Below are 27,898 nucleotides of genomic sequence, written 5' to 3'. Positions count from 1 at the left end.
TCTTTGACCCATGCTCCATTTAGAGGCATTTGGTACTGTATGATTCTGGGAGCTTCATATCTTTTTGTTTCCTCACAGAGCTCTTGGGAGTGGCAAGAATCGAATGAAGAAGGAAGATGTCAAGTTCCTGGCACCAATTACCCATCCTGGCAAAGTAATTTGTATTGGAATGAATTATCGCGACCATTGTGAAGAACACAATGTTAAGATTCCTATGGAACCAATTATCTTCAGCAAGTTTTCTGATTGCATTATCGGACCTTTTGATGATATCCTGTACCCAAAAGAAACTGAGGTATGCATACACATATGTAAAATGATCGTTAAAATCTAGAGCTAACACTCATATGATAACAATTGAGATTTTTTAATTTGAATGTTAAAGGTTTTGTTTTAGCTTCAGTATCATGCAGTGATGTGTGGAGGTGGTGTTGGTAGAGGGGAGGCAATAAGGAGATGACTGAGCATTCAAAGTATGAAGGAAGGGCATTCAATCATTTTTTGTATGATTTTTCCCAGTACTAGGACTTATACTTGAGTTTTTAAAACTCTACCTAACTCCTCCACCAATTTTTGGTCTAAAAACTTTAAATTTTAGATGTAGGTTACTTGGACATAGATCAAACTTTTTAATTTGATTTGAGCCAAAACAATAAATGTTAAGGGGTCGAAGTTTTAAAAATTTGACCTCTGCGGTCTCTACGAAATTACTCAGTTCATTTTTGGTCTAAACATTTGCAATTTTACATAAAATGTATTCAGACATAGGGCAAGCTTTTTAATCGGTTTTTGGCCGAAAATTTGGATGGCAAGGAGTCAAAGTTCAAAAGGATTTACCTTTGCGGTCACTAGCAAACTATTCAACTAATTTTGAATATAAACATTTGAAATTTTACATAAAGGGTATTCAGACATGCAGCAAGCTTTTTAATCAGTTTTTGTACGAAAATTTGGCTGCCAAGAGGTCAAAGTTGAAAGAGTTGACCTTTGCAAACTCTACCAAACTCCTCTGCCAATTTTGGGTCTAAACACTTGAAATTTTAGATGTAGGTTACCTTGACATGAGTCAAACTTTTGATATATATATATATATATATATATATATATATATATATTACATAGAGGTCACCACTTATCAAGGCCCAGAAGCCACTCGGGGATAAGGGTTATTGTGTGTACAGTAATCAATGGGATAGTATCGTAGTAATAGTTAGTATTGGAGATTTGATAAAGTGTCATTACTTAAGGGGGCGGTTCATCAGGAATTTGTTTGTGTTGGACTTGAAGACATCCAAGTTGAAGTCAGGGGGGAAACAGGCAAGTGGCAGAGAGTGCCACAGGCGTGCAGTTCTAAGAAAGAAGCTTTGTTCATGGAATCTACGTTTTGATTTAGGCACGGATAAAGAGTGGGGAAAATTATTGACAGTGGTTTCAGCTAGTCGGGTGTTTTTCATGAAAGATTGGCGAGGGGGGACCAGAGAATGGAGCTCAGACGAGCACTTGCCATGGAAATAACGATAAAACAGAGACAGGCTCGCGGCGTCTCTTCTGTGGGAGAGAGGTTGCAGGGAAGAGAAAAGGGCGTCCCCCACCAAGCCACAAAGTTTATTTTGTACTCTGTCAAGGCAGGATAGGCTGTTTTTAGATGTGGCAGCAGTACTCCATCCTTGGACGTACTTGGCTTTTATATAGATAGAGAATTGCATCATTAGTGAGATATCTTCTGGAGCGGTAGAAAGATCCCAGCATTTTCCCAGCGACCTTAGCCACAGACTTGATGTACGTGTTCCATTTCAGATCAAGAGTAAAGGTCAAACCCAGAAACTTATCAATGGGGCCTCCCCTAGACAAGAGCCATTCATTTCAATTGATGCCAGATGGGGATCAGAGCGTTTATGATGTAATGATAGGAGCTTGGTCCTAGATGCATTAAAGGTAACCAGCCACCTCTTCCCCCACTGTACAACACGCTCAAGATCTGAGGAGAGAGAATCACAGAAAACATTGTCATTTACGGCCTTTGATGTGTTGCCATAGATAGTTGTGTCATCAGCATAGATGTCAACGAATGATTTTAGTATGTGTTTTGGGAGATCATTGATGTAGATCAAGAAGAGAGTTGGGCCCAGTATGGACCCCTGAGGGACTTCAGCATATATATATATATATGTAGATGGCACCAAATTTTTGTAATCGAATATAGGATAAAACACGTTTCTGATTAACTGATTACTTTAATTTCCGCAGTTCAAAATACTATGTTTTTTCAAGATAACTAAAAATAAAAGTGAAAATAATGTGTTTAGTCACGTTTCTTGATAAGCTGTAAGCATGTAATAAGTTTGTCCAGTGGCATAGCATCAGTTTCTGCCGCCCGGGTCGGTCGTAAAATTGCCCCCCCCCCCCGCTGGCATATAATTACCTGTTTTAACCCCTCAGCATATAATTACATGTTTCCCCCACCCCCCTGCGTTGGCATATTTTTACCTGCTCACCCCCCCCCCCTGGCATATGATTACCTGTCCCCCCCCACTGCTGGCATATGACAACCTGTTAAAATCTTAAAAATTCTAAAAATATTTATTTTCATTTATGTTTACACAATTTTCCTTTTTATTAATTTTAATTTAATTTAACAATTTCTTTTCAATAATTTGAATAATAAGTATGCAAACATTAATCACAAGTTGGATGGTTGTTTTTGTTTTATGGCATATCAACCCTTTTCAGATTATTTAATGCCGAAGATTTTGAAGAAAAAGTTTTTAATAGAATATTTTATTTTTTTTCAAATCGATTTCTATTTAACCCATAGTTGGGACCCTAACAGGTACTACCACTCCGGGTCAGAGTGGACCTGGGAGCAATGGCAATTAAAGGGTGGCTCCACACTCCCCAAAGCCCGCAAGCTGGGGCCTTACCATCGGATATAGTTTAAAGTCATATCCAGGACTATTAATACTAATAATTATGTAAACATTAATCTGAAAGGGATTATGTAAACGTTAATATGAAACAAAAGACACCAAATATTTTTTCAAAACAAAAACGTATAATTCAAATTATAAAAAAAATGTTAAATTAAATTAATTGGCTACACAAACAAATATAATAATAAATTTAAATTAGAACATTTGGACACCTGAAAATGTTATGAAATGATAAAATTATTTTTGTTTACTTTTTTGTTGTTGTTAAAGTCCGAATTTTCGCCAAATAACATGCCTGAGAGAGGATAGTCAAATGTAATTTTCTTTTCTTTTACTTCATAATTAAGAGGTCAAGCCTCTCAAAGAGAAAAAACGTCTTGTATCAGCGCTTAAGAAATAGAAAGTCACACATTTTAGAAAACATTTTTTTAAAAATTTAAATGAGAATATTTGAAATTTGAATATATAAATTTAAATGAGAACATTTGTAAAACATGAAATGGTTAAGAAATGATAAAACCATTTTTATTTATTTTTTATAGTTATTATTTCCAAATTCTCACAAAAAATATGGTTATATCAAGGAGAGGATAGTCTGATGTAGTTTTCTTTTTCTTCATAATGTTATTATTAAGAGGTTGAACCTCCGGAAGAGAAAAAAACGTCTTCTATCCATGCTATTTGTAATCTGTGTATGTACTCGGTTTAAGCACGAAATTTAAGAAATATGTAGTTGTTAATAATGTTTTAATCCTTTTAAAAACTTTAAATTTTTTTTAAATAAATGTATTTATGAATTAAAAATAAGGCTATAAATTTATTTTTTGTGAGAGAACTAGCGCAAGTTGATAACATACTTTTCACGCTTTTTTTTGTTTTTGGCAAAGTTATCAATAACTCTATCAAAATTCACTCTATCAACAAGTTTCCTCTGTGGAGAGGATTGCCAAGTCTGTAATCCTTATCTGGCTCATTTTTGATCGAAGGTGGTTTTTTAAGAGCTTCAATTTCGAGAAAGAGCGCTCACAACTGGCAACGCTAATAGCTCGGGTAAGGGAAATGTGCAGCAAGATCACAATATTAGGGATGGAATCTCCAAGGTGGTATTTCTGTATAAAGTTCAAAAGTTCAAGAGGTCCATTGATTTTGTCTTTTCCTAAAGCTTTCACAAAATACTGTAATCTCTTCTTTTCAGCAAAGAATTTATCTTTTTTTATATCATCAAGCAGATTTGACGGTATAAGAATAGCATATTTACTTGCAAGATTACGAACTTGTTGAAATCTGCAAGATATTTCTTCAGTCAACCTGTCTATGACAGACAGCATTTCCTGTCCCAACTCAGTATCAAACCCCAAGTCTGTAGCAGTCAATCATTCACCACCCATTCGTTTTTTGTTTTTTTTTTTTGCGGTTACGATGCTCCATGCTTATCCCCATTTCAGAGCAGAGTTTTTTGACTCGTCTATTGTAGTGTCCACCGTCTATTCTGAAGAAGGCAATTTCTCAATGCCTTCAGCCTGCCTGATAGAACTGATAGAACTTTGTTGCTGATCCAGCCCCTTTTCTTGAAGATACTTCTGGGCATCATTAATTTATGGGAGAATAGTTTTCCAAAGGCTCAGAAATAAAAGAAACGGAAACGACAATACCAAGTTGAGAATTAAATATGCATCTGATATTGTAGTTGCATTTTCTCCTTCTTCTGTGAGCTTTTCCAGGGCAATGATGACTTCCAATAATTTTTTTACCAGATCATTTACAGCATGTGCTCGACTACTCCATCTAGTATCCACAGTCCATTTGATACTTAGACTGAATCTTTTCAACTGAATCAAGACGACCCAGCGATGTGTAAATGTAGAAAAGAATAAGAATAACCAGTTCAGTATGTCAAAAAGTGTAACAGAATGAACCGCTACAAAAGTGTAGAGGACATAATCCTGTTACAAAAGAAAATAATGAAATGAATGGAATGAAGGAAACAAAAACTCAATTGCTGGATAAAATAAAGGTGTCGTTTATTTACTGTTAAAAAATGAATGTTTTAGGTATACCACGTGTTCATGTCCATGTTCGGATGTAACCATCATTTGTTACGGGACTTGTAGTATAGAAGGAAAAGGAAATGTGTGTTCATCTCACGTTCAGGTCACTATCGTTTGTTCGTGCGTGGGAAGAGAAGTGAGTAATGTAGTGGAAATGGGAATGACAGTCCAGCGTGTAGACAAAGAAAAGGATAGAGGGTTGACATCAGTAAAGCTGTGCGCCATGTTAGCAGTCAGCTACGCGAAGGTATTCTCAGGCACAAGTTGTATATATAAAGAGAGAAAGAGTGAGAATGTCAATCCAGTTCATGGAGAGAGAAAGCGTATAAGGTGTACGTACTATTTGTTAGCTTTTTGCCCCACATGGTAGCAAGTGGCATGAGGCGCGCACGTGCTCGCGCCTGCTGAAATGGTGGCGGCTGGTCCGTAGATCACTCACATCGGAAGGCGAGTTGGAAAAAGAAAGAAGCTGCTTATTACTCTTGCTTTTATAGTTGTTTCCGGTGGTCTTTTGCGCATGTGTGGATTTCCTTTGAAAGGAGAAGTGACGTTGTCCATGTGCGCGCGTATGTGAGTACATGTGTGTACATTAGTGTGTGTGTGTATACACATGAATGTGAGTGTATATACGCGAACGTGAATATATGTACGTGTGTGTGTCAGACTTTACAGGTAAATTTCAAAAAACTTCTTTTTTTTGTTTTAGAATATATTATTTATTGATGTTTTATCTTCAATTAGTGATATATAAAACTTTGGCACATAAATTAATTATTTACTTTTTAATAGACATTTCAAAATAGGGGGGGGGGTGAATTAAAAAAAACGTTTGTCTAAAATATTATATTCGGTTTATTGGAAAGAGCATAAAATTTCACATTGATCCTGAAAATATCGTAAAATAAAAATTTTGATAGATTTTTCAAGTTAAAAAATTGAAAAATACTGAACTCATAGCATTCAATTAATTTCATTACTATTTTTTAAAAAATAAAAAATAATATTTCTATTACTTTTTATACAACTTTAATAGTTTATTTTGGAAGTATAATCCATAAAGAAAATAAACAACCAACTTTTAAAAGAGAAATTACAAGTTTTTTTATATTTAATCGCAGTTTCGTGTTAGGAGTGTCAAAAATTCCTACAAAAATTCTGATACACCTATGCAATTGCATAAAACAAAATGAAAGTCGAATAAAACAAAAGGAAAATGTCATTTTTAGTCAAAGGTGTTAGTCTTAAATTCTCACAATATTAGTAAAAAGTATTTCCATTATAATTATTTGTATCTTGATTTTTGTTTCGTTTTTTTTTTTTTTTTTTTTTTTTTTGCATCAAAACAGATCAATCTACTACATATCTATAACATTGTCAGTAGTAATAATCGGGCAAATATTTATGATTAGGGTAAACACATGAACATTCTTTGGTAGAGAGAACGTATAGAATAGTTAAGAATACATTCACATCCGTTCTTAAGTTATGTATTGTTTTCTATATGTTCCGATTTTTTAACAATCTTTTCGGTATAAAATTTCAAATTTTCTATTAGCTTTTTTATTTTTATTTATTTTTCTATTTTCTATTTTTATCCTCACAAAATGCCCCCCCCCTGGTATGTACCGCTCGTAAAATAGGGATACATTTTTCCGATTCCAATACCTCCACAAGTTCCGATTTTTTACAACCTTTTCGGTATAAAATTTAAGATATTTTGTTTTCACTTTTCTATTTTTAACCTCTTAAAATGCCGCCCCCTGACATGGGCCACTCGTAAAATAGGGATACATTTTTCCGATTCCAATACCTCCACAAGTTCCGATGTTTTACAACCTTTTCGGTGAAAATATTCCGATTTTTTGTTAGCTTTTATTTATTTTTTTCTATTTTCTATTTTTAACTTCTCGAAATGCCGCTCCCTAGCATGTGCCGCTTATGAAATAGGGACATATTTTTCTGATTTCGATATCTCTAAAAGTCCCGATGTTTTACAACCTTTTCAGCATAAGATTTCAGATTTTTTGTTTGAGCTCATTTATTTTTATTTATTTTTTTTTACCCTCTCAAAACTCCGCCTCCTGGCACATGCTGCCCGGGGCAGACCGCCCCCCCCTCCTTGCTACGCCACTGAGCTTGTCCTTACATTGTAAGTGAAATATGATCGCCAGAGCTATATACTGAAGTTTTCAATGAGGTAAAACGGACCATTTGAAATGTGGTTGCCCCAACTGACATAAAAGAGGTCGATTATAACCGCAACAGTAGAATGAATGAGATGGTAAAAGGATTAACACAAGTAGTACACACACACACACACACACACACACACACACACACACACACACACACACACACGCACACACACACACACACGCATATATAAACGAAAGTTGTCTGCTGCTATTATTATTATTATTATTATTATTATTATTATTATTATTATTATTATTTTATTTTATTTTTTTTTTTTTAGAAAATAAATACTATTCTTTATGTTTAAATTTCCGGGTGAGCAAGATTAGTAAATTATGATTAATCTACAATATAAATTTCATCTTTCTGTTTAAATATATGTATGTATGTATGTATGTATGTATGTATGTATCGTTTTGAAGCTCGACCCTTCAGACGACAAATATCGAACAATTAGCCCAAAACTTTAATTGCTTCACCCTCAACTGGCCACTTTTCTACAAGGAGGGGGTCCCTGTTTTCGTCGATATTTTCGAAAGTCACCCTCTCTTTTCGATTGTTTAGCCTTACGTCACTTCCGGTTTTGCGATGGGCGCAACAGCAAAGACTTCACGTTTTTTTTATGTTCTTTTCCTCCTTTGCTACTTACACTTTTTTTTGCTCAACACACACCTCCAAACACCATGGCAACGCCGGGCACCCCGGCTAGTAACTGATAAATCTCATTCTTTTACCTTATGTTTGTTTTGAAATTCTTTTTATGCTTATTTTGAAAATTTTTTTCTTATGTTTATTTTGAAATTGTTTTTATATTTATTTTGAAATTCTTTTTTATGTTTATTTTGAAATTTTTTAAATGTTTATTTTGAAATTCTTTTTTATGTTTATTTTGAAATTTTTTTTCTTATGTTTATTTTGAAATTCTTTTTTATGTTTATTTTGAAATTATTTTTTCTTATGTTTATTTTGAAATTCTTTTTATGTTTATTTTTAAATTCTTTTTATGCTTATTTTGAAATTCTTTTTTATGTTTATTTTGAAATTCTTTTTATGTTTATTTTGAAATTCTTTTTATGTTTATTTTGAAATTCTTTTTTATGTTTAATTGTAAATTCTTTTTTATGTTTATTTTGAAATTCATTCTTATGCTTATTTTGAAATTCTTTTTCATGTTTATTTTGAAATTCTTTTTATGTTTATTTTGAAATTCTTTTTATGTTTATTTTGAAATTCTTTTTTATGTTTAATTGTAAATTCTTTTTTATGTTTATTTTGAAATTCATTCTTATGCTTATTTTGAAATTCTTTTTCATGTTTATTTTGAAATTCTTTTTATGTTTATTTTGAAATTCTTTTTATGTTTATTTTGAAATTCATTCTTATGTTTATTCTGAAATTCTTTTTATGTTTATTTTGAAATTCTTTTTATGTTTATTTTGAAATTCTTTTTATGTTTATTTTGAAATTCTTTTTATGTTTATTTTGAAATTCTGTTTTATGTTTATTTAGAATTTTTTTTTATGTTTATTTTGAAATTCTTTTTTATGTTTATTTTGAAATTCTTTTTATGTTTATTTTGAAATTCTTTTTATGTTTATTTTGAAATTCTTTTCTATGTTTATTTTGAAATTCTTTTTATGTTTATTTTGAAATTCTTTTTATGTTTATTTTTAATTCTTTTTATGTTTATTTTGAAATTATTTTTATGTTTAATTTGAAATTCTTTTTATGTTTAATTTGAAATTCTTTTTTATGTTTATTTTGAAATTCTTTTTTATGTTTATTTTGAAATTCTTTTTGTTTAATTTGAAATTCTATTTTATGTTTAATTGTAAATTCTTTTTTATGTTTATTTTGAAATTCTTTTTATGTTTATTTTGAAATTCTTTTTATGTTTATTTTCAAATTCTTTTTATGTTTATTTTGAAATTCTTTTCTATGTTTATTTTGAAATTCTATTTTATGTTTAATTTGAAATTCTTTTTTATGTTTAATTGTAAATTCTTTTTTATGTTTATTTTGAAATTCTTTTTATGTTTATTTTGAAATTCTTTTTATGTTTATTTTGAAATTCTTTTTATGCTTATTTTGAAAATTTTTATGTTTATTTTGAAATTCTTTTTATGTTTATTTTGAAATTCTTTTTATGTTTATTTTGAAATTCTTTTTCATGTTTATTTTGAAATTCTTTTTTATGTTTATTTGGAAATTCTTTTTTATGTTTAATTTGAAATTCTTTTTTATGTTTATTTTGAAATTCTTTTTTATGGTTATTTTGAAATTCTGTTTTATGTTTATTTTGAAATTCTTTTTTATGTTTATTTTGAAATTCTTTCTGATGTTTATTTTGAAATTCTTTTTATGTTTATTTTGAAATTCTTTTTTATGTTTATTTTGAAATTCTTTTTTATGTTTATTTTGAAATTCTTTTTTATGCTTGTTTTGAAATTCTTTTTCATGTTTATTTTGAAATTTTTTTATGTTTAATCTTAAATTCTTTTTATATTTATTTTGAAATTCTTTTTTATGTTTATTTTGTAATTCTTTTTTATGTTTGTTTTAAAATTATTTTATATTCATTTTGAAATTCTTTTTTATGCTTATTTTGAAATTGTTTTTATATTTATTTTGAAATTCTTTTTCATGTTTATTTTGAAATTCCCTTTTTGTCTCATGTTTATTTTGAAATTCTTTTTTTTCTCATGTTTATTTTGAAATTCTTTTTTATGTTTATTTTCAAATTTTCTTTTTTTCTTAGTTTATTTTCAAATTCTTTTTTTTTCTCATGTTTATTTTGAAATTCTTTTTTTTTCTTATGTTTATTTTGAAATTCGTTTTGTTTGTTTATTTTGACATTCTTTTTTATGTTTATTTTTTAAAGTCTTTTTATGTTCATTTTCAAATTATTTTGTTCCTTATTTTTTTTTTAAATTCGTTTTTTCTGTTTATTTTGAAATTCTTTTTATGTTTATTTTCAAATTCTTTTTATGTTTTTTTTCAAATTATTTTTTTTCTTATGTTTATTTTTAAATTCTGTTTTTTCCTTATGTTTATTTTGAAATTCTTTTTTGTGTTTATTTTGAAGTTTTTTTATGATTATTTTAACAAATTTTATGTTTATTTTGAAATTCTTTTTTATATTTATTTTAAAATTCTTTTTCATATTTATTTTGAAATTCTTTTTATGTTTATTTTGAAATTATTTTATATTTATTTTGAAATACTTTTTTATGTTTATTTTGAAATTGTTTTCCTGCGTTTATTTTGAAATTCTTTGTTTTTCTTATGTTTATCTTGAACTTCTCTTTTTTCCTTTGTTTATTTTGAAATTGTTTTCCTATGTTTATTTCGAAATTCTCTTTTTTCTTATGTTTATTTTGAAATGCTTTTTTCTTATGTTTATTTTGAAATTCTTTTTTACGTTTATTTTGAAATTCTTTTTTATGTTTATTTTGAAATTCTTTTTATGTTTATTTTGAAATTCTTTTTTATGTTTATTTTGAAATTCTTTTTATATCTATTTTGAATTTTTTTATATTTATTTTGAATTCTTTTTTTTCTTATGTTTATTTTGAAATTCTTTTTTATGTTTGATTTGAAATTCTTTTTTATGTTTAATTTGAAATTCTTTTTTATGTTTAATTTGAAATTCTTTTTTATGTTTATTTTGAAATTCTTTTTTATGTTTATTTTGAAATTCTTTTTTATGTTTATTTTGAAATTCTTTTTTATGTTTATTTTGAAATTATTTTTTATGTTTATTTAGACATTTTTTTATGTTTATTTTGAAATTCTTTTTATGTTTATTTTGAAATTCTTTTCTATGTTTATTTTGAAATTCTTTTTATGTTTAATTTGAAATTCTTTTTATGTTTATTTTGAAATTCTTTTTATGTTTATTTTTAAATTCTTTTTATGTTTATTTTGAAATTCTTTTTATGTTTATTTTGAAATTCTTTTTATGTTTATTTTGAAATTCTTTTTTATGTTTGATTTGAAATTCTTTTTTATGTTTATTTTGAAATTCTTTTTTATGTTTATTTTGAAATTCTTTTTATGTTTATTTTGAAATTCTTTTTTATGTTTATTTGGAAATTCTTTTTTATGTTTATTTTGAAATTCTTTTTATGTTTATTTTGAAATTCTTTTTATGTTTATTTTGAAATTCTTTTTTATGTTTATTTTGAAGTTCTTTTTTATGTTTATTTTGAAATTCTTTTTTATGTTTATTTTGAAATTCTTTTTTATTTTTATTTTGAAATTCTTTTTTATGTTTATTTTGAAATTCTTTTTTATGTTTATTTTGAAATTCTTTTTTATGTTTATTTTGAAATTCTTTTTATGTTTATTTTGAAATTCTTTTTATGTTTATTTTGAAATTCTTTTTTATGTTTATTTTGAAATTCTTTTTATGTTTATTTTGAAATTCTTTTTATGTTTATTTTGAAATTCTTTTTTATGTTTATTTTGAAATTCTTTTTTATGTTTAGTTTGAAATTCTTTTTTGTTTATTTTGAAATTCTTTTTTATGTTTATTTTGAAATTCTTTTTTATGTTTATTTTGAAATTCTTTTTATGTTTATTTTGAAATTCTTTTTATGTTTATTTTGAAATTCTTTTTACGTTTATTTTGAAGTTGTTTTTCATGTTTATTTTTAAATTCTTTTTATGTTTATTTTGAAATTCTTTTTATGTTTATTTTCAAATTCTTTTTATGTATTTTGAAATTCTTTTTTTTTCTTAGTTTATTTTAAAATTCTTTTTTTTTTCTTATGTTTATTGTGAAATTTTTGTTTGTTTATTTTGAAATTCTTTTTTTCTGATGTTTATTTGGAAATTCTTTTTTTTTTCCTTATGCTTATTTTGAAATTTAAGTCATTTTAATCTTAGCAATTAAAATGCACACGCATACGTCCTCCTGAATTATGCAATAAACATAAGCAATGGAGATAGTAAGCCATTGTTTTTTACAGGACACATCAGTTATTAATATAAAGTATCTTGTAGATGACACCAAATTTTTGTAATCGAATATAAGATAAAGCACGTTTATGATTAACTGATTACTTTAATTTCCGCAGTTCAAAATACTATGTTTTTCAAGATAACTAAAAATAAAAGTGAAAATAATGTGTTTAGTCACGTTTCTTGATAAGCTGTAAGAATGTAATAGGCCTGTCCTTACATGGTAAGTGATATAAGATCGCCTGAGCTATATACTGAAGGTTTCAATGAGGTGAAACGGGCCATTTGGAATGTGGTTGCACCAACTGACATAAAAGAGGTCGATCACAACTATAAAGGCAGAATGAATGAGAGAGTAAAAGAATTGACACAAGTGACAATGATTAAAAAGAAGTTTCACCTATGTTTTCTACAAAGTTTGAATCTGTGCTTATAACAAAGTATAAGTTTGAGCTCTTGTTCATGGTATAAAGATTTTGTTGATTATCTAGTATAGAAAAACGAAAGTTGTCTGGGTGTCCACTCAACAGTCAGAAACTACACAAGACGCACAGACAAAGCTGATGTATTCTTTTTCAGCATTGTCTCGGACAGAATATGAAAGCATTTTTTTTTTTAATATTCATTGTTTTAGGGATCAGCACTCAACGAATTTGTTTCTATTGACCTTTGGTGTGAATTGGTACTTGTAAGAAGAGGAGAGGCGAAAAGCTAAGGTGGTTAGAAAGAAATTATATATATATATATATATATATATATTATTTTAAATATAATTATTCACTGACATGTGTTTCGTCGTCTATGACTCATCAGAGTAACTGAATCTAGCGATATTCGAAATCGGGACCCCATGGACAGAAGCGTAAACCTCTACCATTAGGCTCTCTCGCACAACTGCTGGAATGTATCGCTTTTTTATGTAGATGTTACTTGTTTTTGTTTTTGCGATACTTGTTTTGAAATAAATTATACGAAAGTACATTTTTACCTAAATGCGAATTGGGAATAATTTTCCCTTTGACCAATTTTGGTACTCCCAAATGGGGAGCAGCATATGTATTATTTTATATATATATATATATATATATATATATATATATATATATATATATATAAGAGGTGGGTGTAGTTTGCTTGAAGCATTGTATAGTATGTAGTTAAATAGTTTACTTGACTTTGACAAACGTGTAGTCACTGCTTACAACTACACGTTTGTCAAAGTCAAGTAAACATCTGACATAAAGATCTTTCTCGAAATATTATATTACACGGACATACCACCAGACCGACTTTCCCAGGTAACCACTGTACAAATATAAATATACTGCGTATATGAAATATGAATATGTACACATGTATTTATAAGTTGTATTAATAAATTTCTCACCTGCTTCAGCCTGTGTCTTTCTGTTACTTCTGCATTGTACCGCCTTCTACAATTCCATTTAAATATATATATATATATATATATATATATATATATATATATATATATATATATATATATGGAGAGAGGGAGAAAAGTGTTAAAAGAAAGATGTCACATATCGTAACTATGATTTTTGACACAATGTTCAACACAAAAAACTCAACTTGATAAAACAACATTTTTTTGTATCTTACAAGTTGGCACTTCTACAACTTCTTCTGTTAATTATAGTTGAGTTTCCTAAAGTCTAGCACGGCTCTGACCTCATGTTTGGTTAACTGGTTCACTGTCATTAAAATAAATTCTTGGGTCCTTATTTCTTCCTCCCATCCTCAATCTACCATTCTGTCTTTGGCAAACTTCACTTCCTCTTCTTACTGCATGAACTTCCGCAAATGTTCATCCTACTTTTAAATATGGATGATTCAGTTGTCTAACATGATCCCACTGTCCATTAAATTCATCACATGTCTTTATCTTTTAAATAAACCTATCAATCACTTTAAAATTGCAAATTAAATGTAGTTCCCATTAATGATGACCGTTCTTCCCTTCACCAACTTGTCATGTCCACGCATAATGGTGACTATACAATCCAACACAAACACCCTTACCTCATATTACGTCTCAATTACTGAAAATGTCACAATGCGAACTTTTGTTTGTATTCACTGCACAGGTCATGACAGGCACAGGACACCTTTGTTAAAATTTGGTGCTAGATTTTAACACTAGTCATAATTTAAACAGGTAGCAATATTTTATGCTAAGAGGTTTAAAATGGTACTTTGTTTTTCCGCCAAATGATAACCTTGGATCTGTACGCATCTAAATCCAAGCCACTCCTGACGAGCAAAGTTCACGGCCTATTTGTCAGCTGGCTCAAATGCCAAATCCCCACTCCTCTCCATTTTACTCATACACTATATATATATATATATATATATATATATATATATATATATATATATATATATATATTAGTGTTGGGAGGATTAATCAGAATTGGAAAAATCAGAAGATTTGGGGATATCAGAATCGGAAAAATTGATGCCTATTTTCCGATGCCAAAACGATTCTTTTAATTGTCTTTTTTTACTTTTTTAATTTGATTTCGTTGAAAGTAAAATCTTCAATTTCTGGTAATACTGATAAAATAATAAATATTCATTGATTTTAAACCAGCAGTAAAGCTAAAATCGATAGATCATCCTCCACAAGTGTATTTTGACGTTTAGGAAAATCTCTGCATATTTAACATATGTTTTTACGAAAATTGGGGAAATTAACAATCTCTAATAAAATCTTTAAATAATTAGAGATTTATAAAGAATCGAAATCGGTAATTGTATCAGAATTGGGAATTTAGCATGGAATCGGTAATTGTATTGGAATCGGGAAAAAATATTGGAATCGTCCCATCACTAATACATACATACATATATATATATATATATATATATATATATATATATATATATATATATATATTAGTTAACTTTCTCAGTACGAACTGTAATTTTTAAGAACCCATTATTTTTTCAAAGCAACTAATTTCTTGGGTGATCTCTCTTAGCTGAATAATTTCTAATTACAAGCCTCATTAAAATCACTTCAAGTTTTTCAGTAATATCCATTGAAATTTCTGTTCAAACAAATACATGAATATATAATGAAGAAATAAGACAATTCATAAAAATGTGTCACCCAATTGTTAAAATTTTTCATGCCTTTTTTTTTTTTAAATTAAAATTTTTCATGCATTTTCCAGGAACTTGATTGGGAAGTTGAACTGGCATTTATTATTGGAAAAGTTGGGAATAAAATTGATGTAAGTATTTAAAATATTAAAAAAAAAAGAAAAAAAAAGTTTTCAATGTATTTCATAAATAATTTTACTTTGGGCACAAAAACTGGTTTTGAGTGTGCAAATTGATTTTTTTTTTCACCACATATTACCTCTTGGATATAAGGCCGTACTATTTGAGATCATATCTAATGCGGAATGAACTAGAAAGATGTCTGTTCATTTAAACTTCTGCATGTTAGTACAGTCAGGAAAGCAGGAAACAGGGAGAAAATTCCAAAGTCTAGTAATCCAAAGAAAAAACTATTAGAGTAGGTAGCTTTTCATCATCTACGGACCCCAACAGTGACGTTTTGTTGCTTGTCTAGTTGGTCAGGAGTATGTATGTCAAGAGGACACAATTGCTATGAGTACATCAGGAAACATTCTATTAAAGAACTTGTAAAACAAGAGATGCAACATTCTGACAATGAGAAAGAGGTTAGAGCCTGGCCAATAGAGCAGGACCTATACGATTTGAGACTCTTTTTTAAAACTCTTAAAGTTAAAACTAGTGTTAGATGCACCAGCCCATATATAACAACAATACTTCATGAAAGGGCGAATTTAATGTTGATATAAGTGAAAATAGAGTCAGATGACCACTAGTTTTCTTTTTTGTCAATAGTCCTTCCAAGGGAGAGAACTCGGTATTATTACACATGAAACTTCCCTTTAATTTGTTTTGGAATTTAAGAGAAAATGTTTCCACTCCATTCAGAAAACAACTGAAACAAAATAAAATATATTTGTATACTGAAAGAAAAATGAAAAATTGGCTAGTCCAAATCAAATATTGATACATCAGATTGATTGCTATATAGGTTTAACTTTGAAAATTCGACAAGATAATTTTATGTTAGAAGATGTCAAATATTGGATAAAACAAAACACTTCAAAACTAATTAACCTAAACCAACTTAAAAAAAAATGAGCTAGTGTTTTCTAAACAATTTAAAACATGTTAAAAGCAAGAAACAGTAAACTATACAACTTTAAAACATTCCTTTTGTCTGCATTGAAATTTCTGATTTTCATTTGTTATCTTTGTTATATCATTTGTATTATTTGTTCTTTTCATTATTTTCTCAGCCTAAAGATGCAATGTCGCATGTATTTGGTTATACGGTAGCCTATGATGTCAGTGCTAGGGATTGGCAATTGAAAAAGAATGGAGGGCAATGGCTTCTAGGTAAAACTATGGATAGATTCTGTCCACTTGGGCCTTCCATAGTTATGAAAGAAGATATTCTTGGTAAGTATTTAAACTGAATGTTGGACAGGCGTTTATTAGTTATTATTGAATGGTTTTGAAAAAGTTTGAGATTATCATATCGATTGAACATCAAATCTTTATTGAAAATATTCAAAGTTCTTTTATTTTATTTTCATTTGGCCAAAACAAGACATATTGCAACTGAAGCATAAGCGTCCACTATTATAGAAGCCAGATTAGTAGGAGCAACCTGGGTGTAGGGGGTTGATTGTAAGATGTTTGTTAACTATACATTTAAATTTCTGCATGTGGGTATGGTTGGGGAAAGCAGGGAGGGAATTTTGAAGATGAGCAGTTTGAGGAAAGGAACTATTAAAGTAAAAACTTTTCTCACATCTAGAGACCTTTACAGGCGGGATTTTGCTGCTAGTTGGGTAGGTGAAGCTATTTTCATTAAGGGAGTACAAATGCAATATGTTCATTGGAGCACATTGGTTGAAAGTATTTGTGAAACAAGCACAGGGATGCAACAGGGGCTGAATCTTGGTAGACAGTGCAGGACCTATTAGGTTAGAAATTGTTTTTGCACCTTGCTCAAGAGGGAAAGACTAGGAGATTTTGCACCAACAAAAATGTGGCAAAAAATACTCCATGCAAATTAGGTTTCAATTTTTAGAGGCATCTTAAAGTATAAAGACTATATAGGGACAACTTGAATGGGAGTTGGCATCAAGATGTTTGTTCAAATTACATTTACATTTGTATGTTGATATGGTTGAAAAAAAAGAAAGAAGCTATTCTCATCTTCGTTGTTATATTCATAATATTTCGATTAACATAACCTCCAACCTTCTTCAGATGTATATTTTGAACTTGGGAATCGCATCCTTACAGAATTTCAAACTTCATCCTTTATTTAATCCATGAGGGTAGATTGTTCTCATTCCATCATCCATGATAAAAAAGAAACATTAATTATTATTATTATTATTATTATTATTATTATTCACCTGTAGTAAGGATTGAACCTTCGATCTCACGGTCATTTAGAACTGATTAACCAATGTTATTAATCATTAGGCCATGAGTTGATGTGAACAATTTCAGTATGAATTTTTCAAGCCTTAAACCTAATCTTGTCTAGCTGTGTGTCTGCGCGTGTGTGTACTAGTTATTATTTTTATTAACTTTAATTTCAAACTCAGGTAGGTGGCGCTCGTCAGTCTTGATAGGCGGTTTAATGTAAGGGAAACAACCCTGAAAAAAATCAGAGTTGAGCCCAAAAGGTAGTTACTTAGACCATTTATCTTTTTAGTTATTTAAATGCAATTTTTCATATTCCAATAAAGATTTTTGTAAATGAAGACCAGTTAAAAATTTAAATGCATATAAAACACTCCACTCTCCTCATTGTTAAAAAAAATATAATCTGAAAATTTAATGCTTAATTGAGAATATCAATAAAAAATTTTAATCAGTAAAAAAAATTGGAGAGACAGAAAGTGTTTAATTGATTTCCTGAAACTTTAGTTGCAAGGGAAAAATTTTGATCATCTATAATATAAATCTCACCTGTCTGTTTAAATGTTTGTATGTATGTATGTATGTATGTTTGCCTAAAACTTTTGACAGAGGCAATGGATTTTCACAAGATCGATATCGTTTTGAAGCTCGACTTTTTGGACGACAAATATCGAAAAATTGGCCCAAAACATTAATTCTCTATTCCAAGCACAAGGTTCTAAACTGGACATTTTTCTACAAGGAGGGGTCGCTTTTTTGGCTGATATTTTCAAAAGTCATCCCCTTTTTTTTGATTGACTAGCCTTAATTTAAACCTTCACCACTTCTGGTTTGGCGATAGGTGCAATAGCAAAGATGTCACTTTTTTTTTTCACGTTCTTTTCCTCCTTCACGGTATGCGTTTGAGCCTGCCTGCCAGTCTACTACCACGTTTTTTTTTTTTTTTTGCTCAATACATACCTCTAAACACCCGGGCACCCAGGCTAGTTTCATATATAAGATTAGATTTGTTTAATTGACTTCTGTAAATTGAGCCAATGAATAAGATTTTAATCAAGGAAAACTTAAAAATTAAAGGAGTTAAATTTTGTCTGTCATTAATGAAGACTAGGTAAAATCCCAAATGGTAAAAAGTTAATAAAAAGAAAATTAGTAAATCTGGCCAATTGGGAAGTGTATCATCAGATTAGCAATTATATTAAGGTGGAAAAGTGATTGGCTTTCACCTCGTCGATTCCTGATTCAATTGGGATTGATTTCCATATAGGCAAGAGATATTTGTATCTTGTGAGTCAGTCCTCTAGTAGCACAAGATGGAGGATATGTAAAATCAAGAAACACACAAATACAAACACATGAGAAGTGATAACATGATTACAGTATTAATATAGAGATGATTAGTCACATGACTTGTATGAATTGTTTTTATTTTTGGTTAAAACTTGTAATTTTTGAAAATCACTTTTAATAGTAAAAAAGAAATTATTTTTTATTTTTTATTTTTTATTTTTTTTTCAAATATTTTCATTTTTTTCAGATCCTAAAAATCTCGGCATCCGATGCTATGTAAATGACGTCCTCAAACAAAACAGTAATACTTCGAACCTCGTATTTGGAATAGAGGATATAATTGTTTTTCTTTCACGGTAGGAAAACACTTGTTATTCCTTAGGATTTTTAATGTAAAATATCTTCATCACTTTCCATATACTCTTTATATTCATGTTGAACTAATGTGATTAGAAAAATCATTGTGAAAGCAACCTTTAAAAAAAAAAACAAACAAACAAATTACCTAATCAGGTTAAAAACTGCTTATGGTAGTTTAGACGTTGAATGAAGATCTGGTGTGATTAACAGATGTACATTTCCTTTGAAAATAAGCGAAGGTAAAAAAAAAAAATTGTCATGACTTTGTTAAAGATGATCTCAAACAATGGCACATCAGAATCAACTGATAGAATTTCATGGAGAAAATCATTTTGTATTACCATGGCCGACATCCACATCTAATGGAGAAAAGATGTTCAACCAAGAAAAAAAGGAAGATTTATAATTTGGATTATTCGGATTACTATTCTTGTCTTCATTGTTATATTCATAATATTTCGACTGACATAACCTCCGACCTTCTTCAGGTGCATATTTTGAACTTGGGAACTGTTACAGAATTTCAAACTGCATCCTTTATTTAATTTAGCATAGAAGAATTCGGCTGCAGACCAAACTTAAAGTATAATAGAGCTGTGATTCTCACCATCCTCATGTATGCTTATGAAACTTGGACTGTATATGCCAGACATGGCAAGAAACTAAACCATTTCTATATAGCCTGCTTCCATAGACTGTTGAAAATCAAGTGGCAAGACAAAATAATAGACAGATTTTAGCCTGGTCAAACCTCCCGTCAGTACACATCATGTTACAGCAATGCCAGGTTCATTGGTCAAGTCATATATGTTGCATAAATGCCCAAAACGGTTCCTGGGAACAATTTCAGTAATCTTGTCTAGCTCTGCATTATTACTAGTTATTTATTTTTATTAACTCCAATTTCAAACTCAAGTAGCTGGAGCTCATCAATTTGATAGGCGGTATGTAACAACATGTAACACATCTTGATATCTTATTTTGATAATGGTTGAATATTTCCGTTTTTATTGTTTTTTCTATTTTCTTCAAATTCTTATATTTCTCGGAAAAGTTGAAGATTATTTTCTAATTAAACTTTTTTTATTTGTTTGATTGTGTGATCTGTGTAAGGTAACGCCATACCAATATTTTCTTTTGGTTTTTAGTTTTCTATTTCATGGTTTTTCTTTTTCAATTTATAGATTTTTTACTTTGCTCCCTGGAGATGTGATTCTCACAGGAACTCCTCATGGTGTTGGTGCCGCTAGGAAACCACCAGAATTTTTGAAGGTAAACTAACAAAAATGAATCAAAACAATTTAAATATAACAAGTGATGCATGCATGGTCCCCCGTGAATGCACAGTGAATGAGGCATAAAAAAATGACTACGTTCAGCATTTACACCCCCCCCTTTATACGGCATAATCACGTTGACACACCGGTTCCCGTCAGATCACCGAAGTTAAGCAACGTTGAGCCTGGTCATTACTAAAATGGGTGACCAATTTGGGAAGTCCATGTGCTGTGTGTAGGAGGACATCGACACTTCTCTGCAAAAAAGTTGCAAAAACCTAACGTCGTCATCTCCCCTAACAGGGATATACATGCGACTGGGGACCGCTTGTGAATTTCATACTCCCATGAAACTTCCTCCTCCGAAGGAAGCCAGTTAAACCCTGAATAGGATTAGTGCCGACTGCACACATTTACCCCCCCCTCCTCATTTACCCCCAAAAGTCCTCAGGGGACGTCAAATCCTGGTGTAATGAACAAACGGTGCAGTTTTAGGCCTTAACATATGTAAACTTGAGTTCTGCCCCATGCAAAAAAGAAATGACTAAGTCCATCATTTGCCCCCCCTCCGTATTTAGCCCCAAAAGTTCCCAAGGCCTCAACATATTTAAATTTGAGTTCAGCACCTTACAAAACTGCTACACAGAAAATTTTAGACAAATATGGTAAAATAGTCCCAAAAATGGAGTGTTTTTATTAGCCCTAAAAGCCCCTGGGGCACACCCAAAAGTTATCACAAAGTATAGACAAACAAAATTGTATAGAAATCAGTCAGTTACAACTTTTCAGAAAGTTTTATCAAAATCCAAGGCATCAGTGTCAATTTTAGCCATTTTAACCCAAAAGGCATCCCTAGGGGGGAGGTGCAACCAGAGTTTTCCCGGAAAATCTGTTCTGTTACTCTTTTACTCATATCATGTTTAATGTTTGCGCAAAATTAAAAAAAAATTCCAAGGTGTAGTTATTGAGAAAAGTGTGGACAGACGAACGGACAAGGGTGAATTTACAGATCCACCCTCCTTTTGTCGGGGGACCAAAAAGTGATGTAAAAGCAAAAATAAGCTGCTTGTTCAATAAACTCACCAAAATAAGATATTTTACTTGAATTTTAAAACATCTAATGTTCCAATCAAGCTGGTCTGGAACAAGGTCATTTAATATTTTACAAATGATTGTGTAAAAGTTGGGGCTCTACAGTAACAAGCATTGAGTAGGTTAACTAGTTAAATATGCAATTTACAAGCTTGAGGAATTTTAGAATATACAGTTTTGAAACAAATAGATAAATATTTCACTGATAAAGAACTTACAACTAATAACAATCGATGACAATAACATTGGCCTCATTTCAAATGTCAAAGATGATGCAATTGTTTTGAGAGAGGTTAATCTTTTAGGAACAAAGAAAGCATTTTATATAGTAATGGAAATCAAGGAGTTAAGGTTGATCAGAGTTGGGAGAGAGCGATGGGTATTCAAATCATGTAATCAATCCAGATAATCAGAAGAGTCGGTTCTGGAAAACAAGTTCAGAAAGTTATCAAAATTGTAGCTCTAAGAAAAGGCGATCTGGGGACGTGACTATTCCCAACTTGCATGTGTTTGGAAACCAAAATAAAAGTAGAATAAAAAGAAATTGTTTTGGTGTTACTTTGCATGAATCGGGGGGGGGGACCCAATTAAAGGTATGTAGATTGAGGTTAACAGCCCGTTGTAAAGAGCTGTCTCATGTCCTGTTTAAAAGAACTGTTTATTGTATACATTTACACCGACATTAATACACTGTATATAGACTTTCGTCATCATTTGGTGCCATCAAAAAGAACAATACATTTATACATACGTGACAAAACACATATTGAGGAGTATATAGCACAAACAAGTATTTACACATCCAATGATGACAAGTGCATTGTTCATACACAAGACACATATTGATACACAACTCTCCTAATAACAGTTTACACATACATGTAAAGATGGGTATATAGATTATCAGTCACACCTTTTTTTTTTCAATAACTTCTGTTCTATTCATAGTAGAGACACACTATTTGGTTTATATTGTAGCTAATGAAGTCCTGCATCTTATATAACCTTGAAATGAAGAAATATCAACTTTCAATCTTTTTTTTAATTTGATTTATGAATCTGATCTTCTTATAATCATAATGTAAAACTTCAGCCTGATCAGATAAATAGTTTTTTCAGTTATCAAAGTTTTCATGCTATAACTTTGAGAAGTCATCAAGTTTTGTGGTCATCAAGGGTTGCTATGGCATTATGTAACATTTATTGAAATTGTTATTCTCTTTCATCATCATATTTGGTTTAACAGCTGGTGACATATGTTATGTGTGGGTGCCGGCATTGCCCGGGTGTTTGGAGGTGTGTGTTGAGCACAAAAAAAAAAAAAATGGTAGTAGGAAGGCAGGGCTCGAACCCGTAATGCAAAAGAGGGAAAGTACATGAAAAAAACGTGATGTCTTTGCTGTTGCGTCCATTGCCAAATTGGAAGTGACGTGTTTAAATTAAGACTAGTCAATCGAAAAGATGGGATGGCTTTTGAAAATATTGACGTAATAGTAAGTATGAGGATCGAACCCGAACCGTTGAAGCAAAGTTGTAAATTAAAGTGTGAAAAAAAAAAAATGTGCGACGTTAACCATTGCTTCACCGCGAGATGCTAACGGAAACACGTTTGAATTTATTTAATTACTTGGATTTGGCAGGTGCCCGCTTTAATGAGTTAATGAGGTCAAGTTTGATTGCAGGATTTTTATTTTCCCAAGATGTTATAGGAAAAGGACTAACCCACATGCGGCGAGCGACAAATGTTGAATATTTATCTTCCCGAAATCGAGCAAATTAAATAGACAGGCGAGCTTCGTTGTTAATTGTGAGCTATTGCGCTTTATATGTGATATAAAAAGTTTTAAAAAGTTGTGAAGCGACCGACCGCTTCCCTGAAAAAAGACTTTTGTAGACATACAGAAAAAGCGAACACACATACAAACATACATACATTTCCGCTTTTATATTTATAGACTAGCAGGTGGGGAGTACCTGGCGTTGCCCAGATGTTTGGAGGTGTGTGTGTTAAAAAAAAATAAAAACGTTGGCCGGTGTTTGGAGGTGTAAAAGAAAAAAAAAAGTTTAAGTAGGAAGGTAGGATTGAACCCCAAAGCCTTGACACGAAGGTGGAAACGAAAGGGAAAAAAACTGAGACCTAACCATCTCGGACACGAGGGGAGAGGAATTGATAAGCGTGTTAAGTTAAGGTTTATAAAGTGAAATATACAGATGCAAGGAAGTTAATAGGCGTGATGTTAGACCTACTTTTGCTCTGCAAGCCAGTTACTGTTTCCCCCGCCCCATCATTCGCTTTTCGAAGATGCGGCGATCGAAAATAGCAGTAAAAGTCGGGCAAATTAAAGATAGCCGCGACCCCCATTCTTAAGTCGTAGTTATTATGATTTAGACGTGATATAAAAAGTTTTAAGAAGGAGCGAGCTGACCCAGAAAGCCGATGAAAAAAGCCTTTTGTGGACATACAGAAAAAGTGCACATACATACATACACACATTTTCAATTTTATATTCATAGACTAGTGGGGGGTACCTGGCGTTGCCCGGGTGTTTAGAGGTGTGTGTGCTCGGGGGGGGGGTTAATCAAAACATAAGAATAAGCGATGTAAATATTTAAAAAAAATAAATGTTAAAACTTTAAAAAATCGAAAAAACACACAAAAAAAACTAACGTAAGGCAAACGAACAATGTTAAATGTAAAAAAAGGAAAAAACAAAAAAAAGAAAACGCGAATGTGATGGAAAAATAAAACAGAAAAACGAACGTTAAAACTCTTTAAAAAATCTGAAAAATAAAAAAAAAAAAAAACATGTGAAAAATGGCTTAAATAACCCTGTTTCAATATTAAAATTTAAAAAATCGAAAAAAAAAGACACCTCACACCACGATTCGAACCCAAAATCTTTAGATAATGAGACTGCGCTCTAAGCAACTGAGCTAAAATGACATTGACGAAATTGGATCATTTTTTTTTAAATTTAAGCTAAATCAAGTTCCGACATCATTTGCGCATGTATAGAAGCAAACTTGTCATGAGAGGACGGTTTTTGCTGGCCCCTCCCTGTAGAAAACTGATGATTTTAGGATGAAGAAATTAATGTTTTTGGCCAATTTTTCGATATTTGTCGGGCGAAGGTTGGAACTTAAAAATGATATCAATCTCGTGAAAATCCGTGACCCATGTCGAAAGTTTTTGCAAGATATACAAATACACATACATACATACAAACATACACACATTTTCGCTTTTATATATATACTAGCGGGGGTGGGGGGGTACCCGGCGTTGCTCGAGTGTTTGGAGGTGTGTGTGGTCGAGGGGGGGGATGTTAATGAAAACCTAAGAATAAGCGAAGTAAAAAAAGAAAACAGATAACGAACGTTAAAACTTATCTGAAAAATAAAGCGGGGGGTACCTGGGCGGTGTGTGTTGGGAAGTAATCAAAACATAAGAATAAGCGAAGTAAAAAAAACACAAAAAAACTAAAGTAAGGCAAACGAACGATGTTAAATGCAAAAAAAAAAAATGCAAAATGTTAAATGCAAAAACTTTTATATATATAGATAGATGACTTTTAGAGATTGACTTTCAAACTAACTTATCTTTGGCCAGATTTTTATTTATCATCTTTCCCACTCCTTCCTATGTTTTCATTGATCTTCTCCCATGAACTGACCCTGCTACCGCAACTGTTTTACATCTAATAAAGAAGGCATTTTATCCATTCTTTCAAAATGAACAAACTAATGAAGTCTCTTGTTCTGCACACATATCCCTAAACTACACAGATTAAACTTTTTTTTTGAGGTTGATCTAAGTCTGTTTTCAAGATTCGCATTGCATAGCTATCATATCATTCTCATAACAAAACCGAATTGCAAAACATAAACCAGATACTTAAAAAAAGAAAAACAACAGCAAAAACTTGACCATCGAATTGTAATAATACACAGTTAAAATCTGAATCTCAACATATAGTTTTATTCAAATTTTATTAATTATTCTCAATTATTCTCAATATTATAGCATGAAAACTTTGATAACTGAAAAAACTATTTATCTGATCAGGTTGAAATTTTGTATTATGGTTATAAGAGTATCAGATTCATGAATCAAATAAAAAAAGATTGAAAGTTGATATTTCTTCATTTCAAGGTCAAGGTTATATAAGATGTGTGACTTCATTGGCTACAATATAAACCAAATAGTGTTTCTCTACTATGAATAAAACAGAAGATATTGCAAAAAGTGTGACCTTGACATTTGAGAGAGATATCCCCAAGTTAAATCAATTCTGTTAGACCATGGCTTGTATCTTAACCAACTTTAATGATGATTTGTAAAGCCATGTGGATGTAAAACAAAAAAAAAAAATTGTCTGAAATCATAACCTCCTCGACAAAGGTAATAACATCTTCTCAAATAAAACTGATAATTTGATTTTTAAAACCAAGATTGTGAGATATTTATATAATTTAGTAGCATCCTCATTTTTTGTATGAAAACATTAAAATTTAATTTTAGTTAAAATGTCTTTTCAAATCTTTGCAGCTTATATTTGTTAGTTTCTGTTATAAATAAAAGGAAATTGAAATGGAAAGGGTAGATTATAAGTTTGATATGTTTTGTTTAGCCAGATAGAATTTGCAAAATATTACTTCTATAATAAACTAGCAGGGGTGGCCGGCGTTGCCCGGGTGTTTGGAGGTGTAAAAGAAAAAATATGTGTTAGTATGCAGGCAGGCTCGAACCTGTGAGGCAAAGACGGAATAGAAAGTGAAAGAAAACGTGACATCTTACTGCTACACTACGAAGCCATAGGAAGTGAAAAGCGTTCAAATTTAGCGATGTTAATCAAAAAGTTGACTTGCTAAGTGAATGAGTTCACGCAAGGACAGAAATGAACATTGGCTGAAGGCCAGTTCAGCTTTCTGCTGTTTCATTTATTTATTTCCCCACAATGTTGGGGAAACCAAGCTCCCCCCAAAAGGAGGAACTCTCAAATGAATAGCAATTGAAGAGTTTTCCCCACATTGATCAAAGTTAATTGCTTTCAAGACGTCCCGGCATGAAAGGCTGTTGACGGCTTTGCTTCAATGAGTTTTGCTCTATTTATACAAAAAAGACGAACAAACACGCAAAAGGACGGAATAGCTGAATTTTATAAAAGTCGATCAAAATAAATGTAGAGACGACGTACGTTCGCCAATCGTAGATATTATAATCTAGAGAGTATATAAAAAATTCTAAAAAATAGTAACCTACGCGAAACCCCCCCCCCCCCGAAAAAAAAAAGAAGCCTTTCTTGGACATAAAAAGCATGTGCGCCACTTTTGCTTTATATATATATATATATATATATATATATATATATATATATATATATATATATATAGATGTAACAGTCAATATGAAAATTGTTAGTCTTACGCTGACCATCTTTTCTTTGGTGAAGAGATTGCTCTTGGTTGGGATCAAAGTGTTGTATCTAATCTGTTCTAAGTCGAGAAGAATTGCTCCCTCACTGAGGCAACTTCTATTTTTGTTCAAATTTAGTGTCTTTTTTACAGAGCTGGATTTTTCCCTCATTGAAACACTGACCTTGTGTCTAATTCTGTCCTTGTGAGAAGGAGGCAAGTAAATAAGCAAATGAGTTTTAATAAGCAATTGTCAGTACAAAATAATCAATTTTCAGATCCTAGAAATAAAAAAAAGACTCATGTAATAACAAAAGGGATAAAATTCAATTAAAATTTGAACCATTTTGGGCCTTAAACAAAGGTTATTTCTTTTCATTACATTTTTATTTCATCTTTTTTTTAAATTCTACTGCCTTGTCTTTTCGTCTTTTGTAGAAAGGTGATGTTGTGAAATGTGAAATTGATGAAATTGGATCAATCACCAACAAAGTAGTTTGAATTGCAGAAGATTTTATTCAACATATCAAAAAGCAAAGAGAAATTATAATGTGATGAAACTAAAGAAATTACCATTCCAAAATTTGTTTTTGTTAAAAAAATATGTTAATAAAAATCACAATAATAATGTCATTAATATAGTGTCCAGTTGCACAACAACTCTACAACAAATAAGTTGGAATTGTGATATAATTGCCATTGCTTGATTTTGTATATTCAGTCAAACAAAAACGTCATTAAATACATGAACCAATGCAATTTTTATTTTTGTATTTTTTCTTTTAATACTGAATAAAGTTTAGTTTCAGTA

General features: G+C 30.6%; 1 protein-coding gene and 1 pseudogene across 1 annotated transcript; both read left to right on the top strand.

The window, feature by feature from the left end:
- On the top strand, positions 1-27,898 carry LOC145283773 (oxaloacetate tautomerase fahd2, mitochondrial-like). Its single transcript, XM_080132830.1, has 6 exons — positions 1-295; positions 15,340-15,399; positions 16,507-16,669; positions 19,191-19,299; positions 20,488-20,575; positions 27,526-27,898. Exons 1-6 carry the CDS (start codon positions 104-106, stop codon positions 27,586-27,588), a joined length of 675 nt encoding a protein of 224 aa, XP_079988956.1. The 5' UTR covers positions 1-103; the 3' UTR covers positions 27,589-27,898.
- On the top strand, positions 20,700-20,818 carry LOC145284364 (5S ribosomal RNA; annotated as a pseudogene).

This window comes from Euprymna scolopes, chromosome 8 (genome assembly GCF_053919585.1).
Source record: "Euprymna scolopes isolate OS-2025 chromosome 8, ASM5391958v1, whole genome shotgun sequence".
In the NCBI taxonomy this organism is placed as follows: domain Eukaryota; kingdom Metazoa; phylum Mollusca; class Cephalopoda; order Sepiida; family Sepiolidae; genus Euprymna; species Euprymna scolopes.
This window is presented reverse-complemented; position numbering and strand designations above follow the sequence as displayed.